Below are 11,832 nucleotides of genomic sequence, written 5' to 3'. Positions count from 1 at the left end.
TGGATGATGCTGTCTGGCGCCGACCTTTCATGATCTAGGAATCCGAACGATATTCGGCGCGGGTATCACCAGTATGGAAATCGTTCAAACCGCTTCGATTTTCAGAAAATTCCACAAAGAAGCTGTATCCTTCAAAAACCCATGATTACGAGGAGCGGACTTTCCCAAATCCGCCATGGTGACGAAATCATCCACCGGACGGGGAGCAGAACTCTTTTCCGTCGTGTAAATGTAATTCAGTCACGATTTCGGTCTGTCATCGGCCGTCAGGATGGGATTCCGTATGGTTCGATATTTCGACATACAGAGCGACACGGTCCCTGGAGCTTTTCCTGCTTCTGACGTGTGATGCTCATTCAGAAATTCACACGACAGCAGAAATCTCGGCAGAAGAAAACGTCGCTCCGGAAAAAAATCAGGAACGTTTTCTTCCGTTTTCCAATAGCGCCCGCATCTGAATGAGAGGAACTGATTAAGTTGAATAAGATGCTATTGCCTCATCGCCCTTTACCGGTCGTCACAGAGGGAGGGTGCGAGAGCATCTCCGTACGTACATAAGACGTAAACAGTCCCAGCACAAGATTTGGTCCGTATAGAATCCGGGCGCCGATAGAAGTCATCCGGATGCGAATGAGCACCGACCAGTCGCGATGTTACCCCCCTATCTCGTGAGCGGTGTCTTGGCTCGTCTGGCAGTCTGTGAATGATTTGTGTAGACAGTGTGCTCGGACTCCTTCGGTGCGATGGGCATCTACAAATTCAACTCGGTGGATGCCCTCGATTTGCAGCCGAAGACGATTCTCAACGTGAAGCCTCGCGCTTATGACCATCAACATCGCCATGTGCGTTTCTATAGCGTCGTTGAGAATAATTATGATCACATGTTTCTTGCCCGGCACGGGGGCGCATCTTGGGGTCCTTGATCATTATGACGCGGCTGCTTGGGGCCTCCCGCTCGGCGCGCGATATTTCTCGACTTGAGCTCGCATTCAAGCGATATTCGTCTTAATCCAATGGAATCTCTCGCGTAGAGAGCGTCCGGTCTCTAATCTCCCGAACCGAGAAGGAGTTAATCTTGGTTTCAAGGATTTGTCGCTGCTAAGCGAGAAGAAATGATTTTCGGTCGGTGACAGTTCGATTCTCGGAAACCAGCATTTATCGGTACAGTGTGTGTTCATGCCTGAGGAGGAAGGAACCAGGACCCGTCTTTTGTCCCGAGCAGAGTCGAGATGTCTCGAGTGGGGTCTGCTGTCAGAATCGTTGGGACGTTCGACCAAGACGAGAATATAGTGGTGTTGAATTCCAAAAATCGAGCGTCGGATGCTGTAGACGTAAGCCGGCTGTACTTTCCGTTCAATTGTCCTGTGCTCCGGAAAGAAGAGCCACGGCTCGACCATGGTAGCGGCTCATTATTCTCCAACACCGAAATCGAGATGTCTCGTTTTTCATTTTAGAATGGTCGCCCCAGCTGGCCCTTGGATGACGATTCGAGAAAAGTCGCAAAATCCATGCGGACGAGAAGGGTCTCACTGTCGGCTCTTCAAGATATCCAGTGAGTAGCAACAATTTCCCTCGTCACTTGTGGTTCTCGACTTCTGAGCATCTGAGTCCTGGATTATCCGGAACGGCGTTGTCTTTCTCGCAGAAAACCGCGACCAGCTCCCGATTTCACCTCGACCCATGGATCTCCACTTCCTTCTCGATACCGGAAGAAAACCAGTCTCTCAATTCAGGCGATCATCGAGCGGAGGTCCCGACAGTTTGAGAGCTTCGAAATGGTATCTGTCGTGCCAATGTGCAAGTAGCTCCCTCTAGCTCTCTATGCAAGAATATCATGGCCGGAATCACACTCCATATGCAGGCGGGCATCTCTCGTCTTCTGGTCGCAGTTGGTGGGGTCTCTTCCGTGTCTGGTGTCGCACACCGCTTCCGCGATGATCGAGAAACGATGCATATCGCTGACGACCTGAACGGTCCATAATCCCGATTGGATCCTTCATTGTACAGGGCCGTTTCTGCTCGCTGGTTCACAAGGGTTCGGGTCTCCATCGACTCGAGCTTTATCTCGGTGCTCACTCAGTTTGAGAGATTTACTGCCAAAGGAATGCCTTACTCCTTTCCCGACCCGATATCTATCGCTCCCAGAGTTTTGCCTTCACAAACATTCGAATTATATCGAATCGAGCGGATCGAGAGAAGATGTCGAGCATTCTGACCCTCGACCCGATGCCCGCCCCGAGGTTCCTCAAGGCTCGTATCAGAGCCAAAAGATTGCGGATTTCGTCTTCGGCGTCGTGGAGGGTTGATATTGCACCCTGATACGCATACCTTCAGTCAGATGAACTTTAATGTCGCTTTCCTACGTCTGAACCTTCTGATGGGGGGCACTTTTTCACACTCTGTGTTCTGATGACTCATTTCAGGGAGACATGACGCTTTCCAGCGCCGATATAGGAGATACCCCCTTATCTGAGGCTCCCGGGAGTGCTTTTCCGTTTCCCCCCGTTCCTTCTGCGCCGAATGCGCTCGGAATTCGGGACGCCAACTCCTTTGATTCGGTTTCCACCTTCGGCAGGATAGAAAGCCAGGATCGCTCTACTTCGACGAGTCGAGTGGACTCCCAAATGAGGAGCAAAACCAAGTGAGCAAAACATTGCAGAGCAGCTAAACTTTCTGCACCATGCCCGTTTGGAAACTAGCCTCCTGACAACCGGCATTTGCCCTCTGTGAGGGAGTGCTCCTCGTCGTTTACAGAAATCCCGATATTCCTTCATTGAAGATTTCGCTCGCATGCGGTGAAACCACTTGACTAGCGAGAATATCTTCGGGAGGATAACCGTGGTGCGCGGAGAAAGCTCCCGAATGGCTTCGCTTCGGGACTGCAGTCTTGAGTGATCTCCTTCTCCGTTCCAGAGAGAATCTTACGTCGCTGATGAGCATCATCTATGCGTTTTTCGTTGTTTCCCTCGGGGCAATTTTTCCGCTGCTCCCTTCAGTCAACCTGAACCACTTAGCGGATAATGTGAGTTTTTCTGACTTGGTCCAGTAGTCGCTGCGAGACGTCGCGAGAGTCGTTCACTGAGTCGTCTCTTCCGTTTCCAGATTTATTCCATTCTCACCTCTGTGATCGGTATTAGTTGGTTGTTGTTCCTACAAATCGACGTCGCGCTGTACAAACGGAGGATTGTCAAAAGGATCAAAGAGAAACTGAAGGCGATCGACAAGCAAACGGATGATATTCCAACTTCGACTGATGCCATCCTACAAGCTCTGGAAAAGCAAGACTGGGACGAAGACGGTCAGTCACGGAAGACGTGTAGTTTCTCAATCAAAAATCATTCTCGCAGCGAGGATAGGTCGCTTCGTTCGCCTTTCGTAATCTCTCATCGAGTAAGAACCAGCTTCGAGGGCGGATGCACGCCGGAGGAGCACGTCGCTTCAAAGCGCTTGCGAAAGCGGAAGAGATTACAGCAACGGAACGACCTTGAGCAGAGTTTTTATTCCACATCATTCGCTTAATTCAGAACGAAGTTCGGATCTCGAACTCATTCGAAGGGAGAGGCGTAGAGCAAGCATCCTGGGATCTCAATGATGGACGAAACTCAAATCTGAGTTCATGCCTTTCGCTTCCAGACGGGAAACCCTTGTACAGATTCCAAAGGGGAAGGCATGCGGGTTCTTTCTTCCTCAAAATCGGAATGACCGTCTTCTGCTTCGGGCATCTCATTTACGAAGGACTGGTCCTCGCGAAGGTCCGTCTCGTCGGTGACCTACGGAGTTCAACATGCTCCGAGAAGTTCCCTGATTTATTGTCTCGCTTGATGGAGACAAAATCGATGATCGATTCTCTGAGACCTAATTAAACAGTTTTTCGAGCAGACATTGATGACAGCCAGTCTGACCGTGTCCAGGATCCATCTTTTCTTGGCCGTGCACATCCTTAGACCAACTTATAGTTTCTACCAGCTCTTCGTGGTCTTCAAATATTCTCATGTGAGATCAATTCGCTTGGTACTCGATCGGAATCGTGCCTCTTCCAGCAGACCGGAAGGTGGAACTAGGATTTCTCGAAATTATTCGCAGGTGATTATAAACCATTATCCATCGGTCGCTCGCTTCGGACTCATGCACATGATTTCGACCTCCTTCTCATCCTGGTTGCGGAGTATAATCCTAGATGCCGAGGCGTCTCATGTAGAGGAGCATCCGGAAGATTGGCTCAACGAAACGAGTAACTTCACCACAGACGTCATGATGGTCTCAAATTCGGGTGTGAGTTCCTCTATACGGGCATCGGGAATGCTCATTGTGCCTGTCGCTATGTTGAACAGTCCTGCGCCCTCGCGGGCAGTACTCTTCCCCATGCTGATGTCAGATAATCGGAACTTCGGATATTGATCGGTGATCTCATTGCAGGGCTCGGGACCCTTCGGCCAGTTCCATCTGATCAATTATCTCTATCCGTTCACCATCGAGTTCAGCATCATAATCGCGGGAGTTTGGTTCATAATGTGGCTGAACATAGGCGACGGTCATCATCACAAAGCCAGTGAAACCCATCTGGAGCCCACCGTAAGTGCGAATACATTTCGGGTCTCGGGGCCATGACTTCTCCTGCTCGGTGACGGGCGGGTTTCGCACAATCTTCACGTCCACGAAAACACAGGAATATCTCTTCCAATCCGAGCTCCCAGGTTGAGAATTCAACAAACTTCGATTGAGAACATTTGTACACATTCATCGAATACACATTGGTGCGCCTTCAGCCCTGACTTCATTTTCGCCCCTTAATGAGAGGAATCCATCTCCCAAACGAGCTTTGTGAGCGCCCCGATATTGTGCTATCACTCGTACCAGGAATCATCAGGTGTCCGCGATTAGGTATTCACCGCAAAGAGATCATTGGGCTTAGCACGAAGTCCATTTGGTGTCGGAGGCTCGCGGACAATTCACGTATCTGTCTGATCGACGATCCGACGTATAGAACCCACGTCTGCCCGGAGTGTTTCGGCAGATTCCGCACCTCATCCTGGAATCTGGAATGGGACCGATTTACTGTAAGCGGAGGAGAAGTCATGTTTCCGGACCGATGGGTTCCGCCCCCTTTCGAGGGCGCAGATCGAGAATCGCGCGGGATAAATACTCCGATCGAGCCAGGGCAACATCGCTTTCGACGAGGATTTGAGCGAAGAAACCCAATGATCGACATTCCCGCACCCACTTGATGCTATTGCTGAGATCGAAAACGATAACGTCGGCTTCAAAGAGCAGACCTCTCCTTCGAGTGATGAGGAAAGAGTTGTGAAAAACACGACTGTACGCGCTTTCGTTCTTCATCCGACTTTCTGCTGACGGGTTCAAATTCCACAACAGAACGATCCCCTTATCTCTGGAAACGGAATTTGAGACGTTGAGGAGAATCGAATTCAACGCTGACCTTCTTCGGCAGCCTTCGTCGCTTGCTCGAGGCTAGCGAGAATCAGCCGGGGGGAACAGATTCTCCCTCTCTCTTGGGACAGGAGAAAAACCCTTACTTTCGATAGATGAGGATGTGAGAGACGAAGATCAGTAAGAGCGTGGCCGCGGTCAGCACGATCAGCGGGGCGATGGATGAGCGCACATTCTTCGATTCCAATTTTATCATGAGCTCCTTTTTGTCGCTGGTCTCCATCTTGCTCCACTGCTGCTATTTCGCCATCCGGATTTTCGAAAGATCGTTCAGGGCTCCAAAGTCGACGGGCGAACTGAAATTCAAGCGTGAGCATAAGCACGGGGTCTCTCTCGGTGCCGGCCGCGATTATCGGGCAGCAGTCAATAAAGGTACGATGAATCGTCTCACGGAAAGACCGTCGTTCGAGTCTGATCGAAATGGAGTTGCGGTCGATTCGTCACTCGGAGCTCGATCTCGAGAACGAAAAATCCAGGAAGGCACTAGTGGAATCAGTTTTATGCGAAAACTTCCCAGAATACGCGAGGCACTCATCTGTCGCCCCAGCTCCGCGGTGGGAGGCGGTTGACTGTTTTGACGCGCAGTCCGTTGACTTCACGCACGGGTTCTGCCCAGTGAAGGCGAGCCGAACGACTTACGTAGAGCCTTCCTCTCTTTCTCACTCAACGTTTGCTCTCATAAGTGCTTGCTCTGTCAATGGCCAACGCTTTCTTTCAAACCTACCCTCGCATCACGTCACGGTGCATGAGAGGAGATTCTATGGGAAAGTGGATTGTTCAGAGAGGCGATTCCCTTGGCCGTGCTTTCCTGGTTGTTGAAATGACTCATTCTCGTAGATGTACCATGTTTTATTTGTTCCTCCCCAATTATCGGACGAGTTCCGATCGAGCTGCGCGAAATCGCCTGGGAGCACCGAAACGGACCGATCGAGAGCACAGAGAGATCTGGAGCGGGCGACTGATTCGGGGTCATGTAATCGAATCGATGAATGTTGGTTTGCGACACTATATCTGACTTCGATGTAAACACTCAGATGGCGGCACTCTGAGCGGCTCTCGGGAAACGATACCGGGAATCATGCTTGACTGAACTTTGTTTCCCTTCGCATCATCCTTCCGAAAGAAGATAGATCCAGGCGCACAGCTATCAGATTGATGAAGCTTCGGAGTGGAAGAGCGATGTTCGCGCTTCACCTGAGGACTGCAGCGGTCCGTGAGGCGGATTGAAGGGAAGACCGCTGGCGCTTCCCGAGGGAAGACAATGAAGGGGGAGTCGTTCTTCGAAGGAGAAGAGGGCGCATCACCGCGTTAGCGAGAAGCGGCCTGAAGAGCGTTGGCTCGAAAGAAGCTCGTCACAAAATCATCACCGCTATGGGGCCATAGGGAAGCGACGGGAAGCCTCGAGTCAGAACAAAGAGACACAATGCCTCGCATTTGGCCAGTGGACAACTGAAATACCGTCTAGAGGAGCCCGAAAACCGCTCCGCACCGATCGAGGTGGAGCTCTGACTACCCACTTGACGGAATTCGTCTCGCTGTCTTTTTCGCTCACTGCATGTTCCGCTAAGGGAAAAGTCTTGCGGACCTGCGATCGCGGGGGCCGAGAAGTTCGGGTCGAACCGTCGTATTATCGCGGGAGTCGGAGATTCAATTGTCTATTCGAATCTGGGTCGAGTGTAACAGGAATTAACTTCCGGGACACGCAGCGTGGGGGGACACAAAGCTCAGATACAGCACCAGCCAGGGCGCGTATGAGATTGGGGACGAACGGCAACAGAAAAAAACGATGCGGGGGTCGAAAAGAGTTGGGCGAAAAGTGACCTCTCCTCCAGATACTTACCTGGCAAAGCCCCACAGAGAACACCGGGTAGCGATAACTCAAGTTGACACGTGAGCTATCAAGCTACGATGCATAAGAGAAGTTCCGACATCCACTCATATTCCCCCCTCAGAACTAGACTGAGCAAGCGACCTCATAGGAGAGCTCGGGACCGCGCAGCTTGAAGTGACGCGGCAAGGCTCACGGGGACTCATGGAGCGAATGGCAGGTGAAGTCGCTCGAGGAGGCATATCATCGGAAGACATGAAAGAATAATAATCGAACAGAGCGATCGAAACCGCCGAGATTGTCTCACGCGAGCGCCGTACCCCGACAAACAGCACAATGGACGGTCGGCGCGGCGGGTAAACTAAAAAACTTATTCGGGCTGGACCACACAGCCAAGGTTTGACGTCCTGGGTACTGTTATTCACATTGCTCCCGAGGTCGGATCCATAGAGCGAATGTACCCCGGACGATCAAGGCCGGGTAGCTGCATATTTTTCCGGCAGCAGGGATCGAACCCACACCGCCTCGATGACCCGTCGGCAAATAGCAGTCGAGGGCGGGTAAACTGGAACGACGGAGCCGGCGGATAGCTGTTTCGATTGATTCTTCTCCAGAGTCCCAATCGCCTCGAAATTCTTGCAGGGATTGGCCGTCGATATATCGATGCTCCCCTCGAGCAGCTTCCGCGACTCCTCAGTCCAAATCCATGCAGATGGAGTGCCGAGCCATTTTACATGCTCGGGAAACTTTGTATTCAGAAAGAATCGGAAGGAATCAGGGCTTTCTCTCCATTTTCCAGCTGCAAGAGAACGAAGGCGGGGATCTGGACCTGACTTATCGGTCGCAACTAGTCATATCGGCGGATTGTCATTCGGCCAACAAGGGTATCTTCGCCGGACTAGGAGCGATGTTGCTGTCCATGGTGACAGTCATTGTTTTCTTCGTCCTCACTGAAGCCGGCAAGAACAGACAACTCTACCGGGATCTAGCTCTGGTGATATACACTGCTCAGGTGGGTTCCCTCTTCCACATTCAGTATTCAGAGCGCTTTCTTGAAGTTAAACCTTATCAGTGTCGTCTGGAGCATCTTCTGCGGATCGATGCGACGAAAATACTTGACGTCCGGTGTTTCCTGGGTAGCTCTACACCCAAAGCGATAACAATATCCGACGGCTCCCATTGACATTTCGTTATCATTCGGGATTTCGGAAAGATTTTCCTCGAAAAGCGTGATTCTACCAAGATCCGAAATCGCGACCAAGGGAGAAATCCCGCCGCTCGCGGGTGATTTTGAATTTGCGCGCGCCGGTATATGGAGGAGCTTTCAGGGAGAGGACATTTATTGCAAAACAACACTGGACAGTTCCACCACTGATCCCTCTCTCGGCAAGAGATTTCTATTGATAGTTCGCAGTGTCGAAATTGCCACCAGCCCATCCTTGCAGTTGGGTCGTTCTTCGTTTCGTGTTCCTCGGGTGAATCGTTCGACCATGGTCGAAGTCACGGGCCCGAGCTAAAGGCGGAATAGTTGCGACGACGACCGCTCTCACTTCGCTCCCGGCCAGCTGAGAGACACGTCATTAGATATCGTCGAGCAAACCTATTCGGGACAAACGTCATCAGAGGCACGGACAAGGGAGCTGAGGAAAAGCAGCGCGTGCTCCCAAATCAATTCTTCAACAGCCTGCAGAACCCACAAAATCGAACGATGGCCCAAGTTCTCGTGGATCAATACTTCCTCAATGTGCCAGTGGTGACACGAACTTATGTTGCCGCCTGTGTTTTGACAACGCTCGCGGTTGAACTCAAAGTTTTTAGTCCATTGACTCTGTACTTCAATCCGACGTTGATACTACGAGGTCAGGTGTGGCGACTCTTCACAACCTTCACCTACTTCGGTTCGCTGGGCTTGAATTTCTTCTTCAACATGATATTCACCGTGAGGTACTGTCGGATGTTGGAAGAAGGTTCGTTCTTGGGGCGTACGGCCGACTTCGTTTGGATGTTCATTCTTGGAGGAGCTTGCACGGCGATCGCAGGTCTCTTTGTACACATATTGTTCCTCGGTCAGGCGTTCACTACGATGCTGGTGTATGTTGGGCTCGGAGGAACCCCCATTTCCGACTGAACTTCTTCGGCCTGATCAACTTTCAAGCGCCTTATCTACCACTAGTTCTCTTCTCATTCGGCCTACTCCTAAAATAACGCTTGGGTGGTCGATCTAATCGGCATCAGCGTGGGACACACCTATTACTTCCTCGAAGATGTTTTCCCTCGGCAGCCGAACGGCTTCAAAGTCATCCACACCCCACAATGGCTGAAGTTACTGTTCGATAATACGAACGAAGATACCGAGGAAGATACTCCGCTCGATGATGTGACGAGGAATCAACAGCCCGGGGGAGCACAGTGGGGTGATATGTAGCGTCCGGATCCGCATCAACCGAGTGCGTCACGCTCGGAAATCGCATCAAATCAACTTCTGATTTGTTTCTTCCGAGAAGAGCCCTCGGAAGATTTAGCTTTCCTCTAAGTTCCAAAACGTGAGAGTATTCTGCTCAAACCAAATTCGTATGGAGACAGAGGAGTAGAGAAGATTGTGGGTAGTTCAAAGCTTTCAGATTTCATTTCGATGGAACAAGGGAACGGGAAGATATCTCGCGATTCGAACCCGAGTCCATGCCGCGAGGAGTGACGAATCGATCCCGTTCATCGATGGGATCTCTCAAGAGCAACACGGGAGAAAGATCACTCCTCGTAACTCCTGAACCGGAGGGAAAAGATCGAATTGCGGGAGCATGGGGAAAAATTTACTAAAACTTACATGTTTGCGTAAATTAAATGGCTCATTGATTAATTGATGAAGCGACTACAGCTCAGTGCCAGCGAAATGAGGCATCGGGCTGACCGAAACCTTGCAATGTAAATATCTAGGATAAGAACATACAAAGTTTTCCCACCGGGTATGTCTGATGGCTGGGCACGAACCCAAACTGTTAATACTGATACAGTGATGAAGATATATTTATCGTGATGAGTGAGGATTTAATAAAGTCGATCGAAATAGAGTCGTTTTTACACAGAGCCATCGTGCGTTTCCTGCGGGGCGCGGAAGCGTGGCAGGGGAGAAGGCGTGGTATATGGTTGGATCTGATGAGATTGGTTGCAATTTACGACGACTCTCGCGATGATGGACATGGGTCCCGCTCCCATACTTCATAAATTCTTCTCTTGCGCCTGACGAGCGACATGGTCAGCTTGTTATCCCTCATTCCATCCGTCATTGAATTGAGAAGCGATGAGGGAACTCGCCGACCACGTCTCGCAAGCGGTCTTAGAACGCGGTTGTCGAACCCCAATATCGGCGGAATCCGATATGTCTTGAATTCGATTCCAAATGCGCGAGGGAAAATGCGAATCCGATGCCCAATGTGAAGCAGAGGCGCTCGGGATCGATCCGCGAAACTAGTTCTCTACCGTCGAGTGGAATTATTGAATCATCATCTGATCAGCTGGTCTGAAATTCTATTCAAATGCAATTTTTCGGCAGGAAGTAACGCTCGCAGGAGTGGCATTGATCGCTGTCACATTGGCTTTCCTCAAGACATCGTCGCTGTCCTTCAACCCTGCACCGATCACATTTCTCGACGATTGTCTGCTAGTCATACCGATTCCGTTCTTCTTTGTGAACACAGCGTTGAACGTTATCGCGGAGATCTTTCACGCAAGCGTAAGTAAGATAAGAGGGAAAACCTCGTTCTCAGCTTCCCAAGCATTAAAGAGATGACTGACTGAGTGGTCGAGCGACAAGGGCGTCGACCGTCCCGCGCGCGAATCGTGCAACCTCCGTGGGGTTTCCCGTCAGCGAGGTTCGGAGCTGGTCCAAGGCAGAGTCCCCGGGCGGTAGCCTGAATCCATATCCTCTATACTTTTCAAAAATAAAATTCCCTCCATCTCCGAGATCTGTCCGCCGTGGAGAAGCCGGGGACTCTCGACTTCGGCGGAGGCGAAATCATCACCTCCAGCAGGGAGGAGTCGGCTATGAACGCATCGAGAGGGACGCTTCTGACGAGCGGAAAGTTGAAGGATGTAGAAGTTTTTCACGCATCTAACTCCATATTTCAGGGCTCCGGGTATCGGGCTGGGGGTTCTGCTCCTACAACTCCTCCAAGTCCTCCTGCAGACGCCTATGCTCATTGATGGTCTCCGTCGATCGAGTTTCTCGCCGAAGCAAAGGTCTGATAATGAATTTCAGCTTCTCGTTCGGGAAATTCTCATAATAAAAGGAAGGAGGTCGAAGGAACGAGTGCTGTTCCAGGTATAAGAAACCGGGACGGGAACTGGTAACTTTTTTGATCATCATCAACCTGGCTATGTGGGTTGTCTTCACATTCGAACAAAAGAAAGCAGATACCCTCGTGGCTGCACCGAAGTTTTTCGGCGAACGTTGGCTCTACATCGGGCACACAACTGTGCCCCTGATGCTATTTTACAGGTGGGTACGAAGGTTCAGGAATCGATTCTTGGATCCTCCAGACCCCGTGAGCTCCGAGCCT

General features: G+C 50.9%; 1 protein-coding gene and 1 pseudogene across 1 annotated transcript; both read left to right on the top strand.

The window, feature by feature from the left end:
• Positions 1-1,292: 1,292 nt before the first annotated feature.
• Positions 1,293-11,771, top strand: LOC100900875 (proton channel OtopLc; the record flags this gene model as incomplete). The annotated part of the gene is made up of 16 exons (XM_029111130.1): positions 1,293-1,331; positions 1,455-1,552; positions 1,646-1,778; positions 2,424-2,641; positions 2,914-3,022; positions 3,103-3,298; positions 3,634-3,752; positions 3,877-3,993; positions 4,084-4,272; positions 4,417-4,572; positions 8,076-8,288; positions 8,967-9,367; positions 9,512-9,653; positions 10,827-11,032; positions 11,402-11,512; positions 11,595-11,771. Coding segments are annotated over exons 2-16 (2,531 nt in total), but the record flags the coding sequence as incomplete, so codon positions are not given.
• Positions 8,644-10,128, top strand: LOC114828167 (derlin-3 pseudogene; annotated as a pseudogene).
• Positions 11,772-11,832: the final 61 nt, after the last annotated feature.

Source organism: Galendromus occidentalis, unplaced genomic scaffold (assembly GCF_000255335.2).
Source record: "Galendromus occidentalis unplaced genomic scaffold, Mocc_1.1 scf7180000077330, whole genome shotgun sequence".
NCBI lineage: Eukaryota > Metazoa > Arthropoda > Arachnida > Mesostigmata > Phytoseiidae > Galendromus > Galendromus occidentalis.
This window is presented reverse-complemented; position numbering and strand designations above follow the sequence as displayed.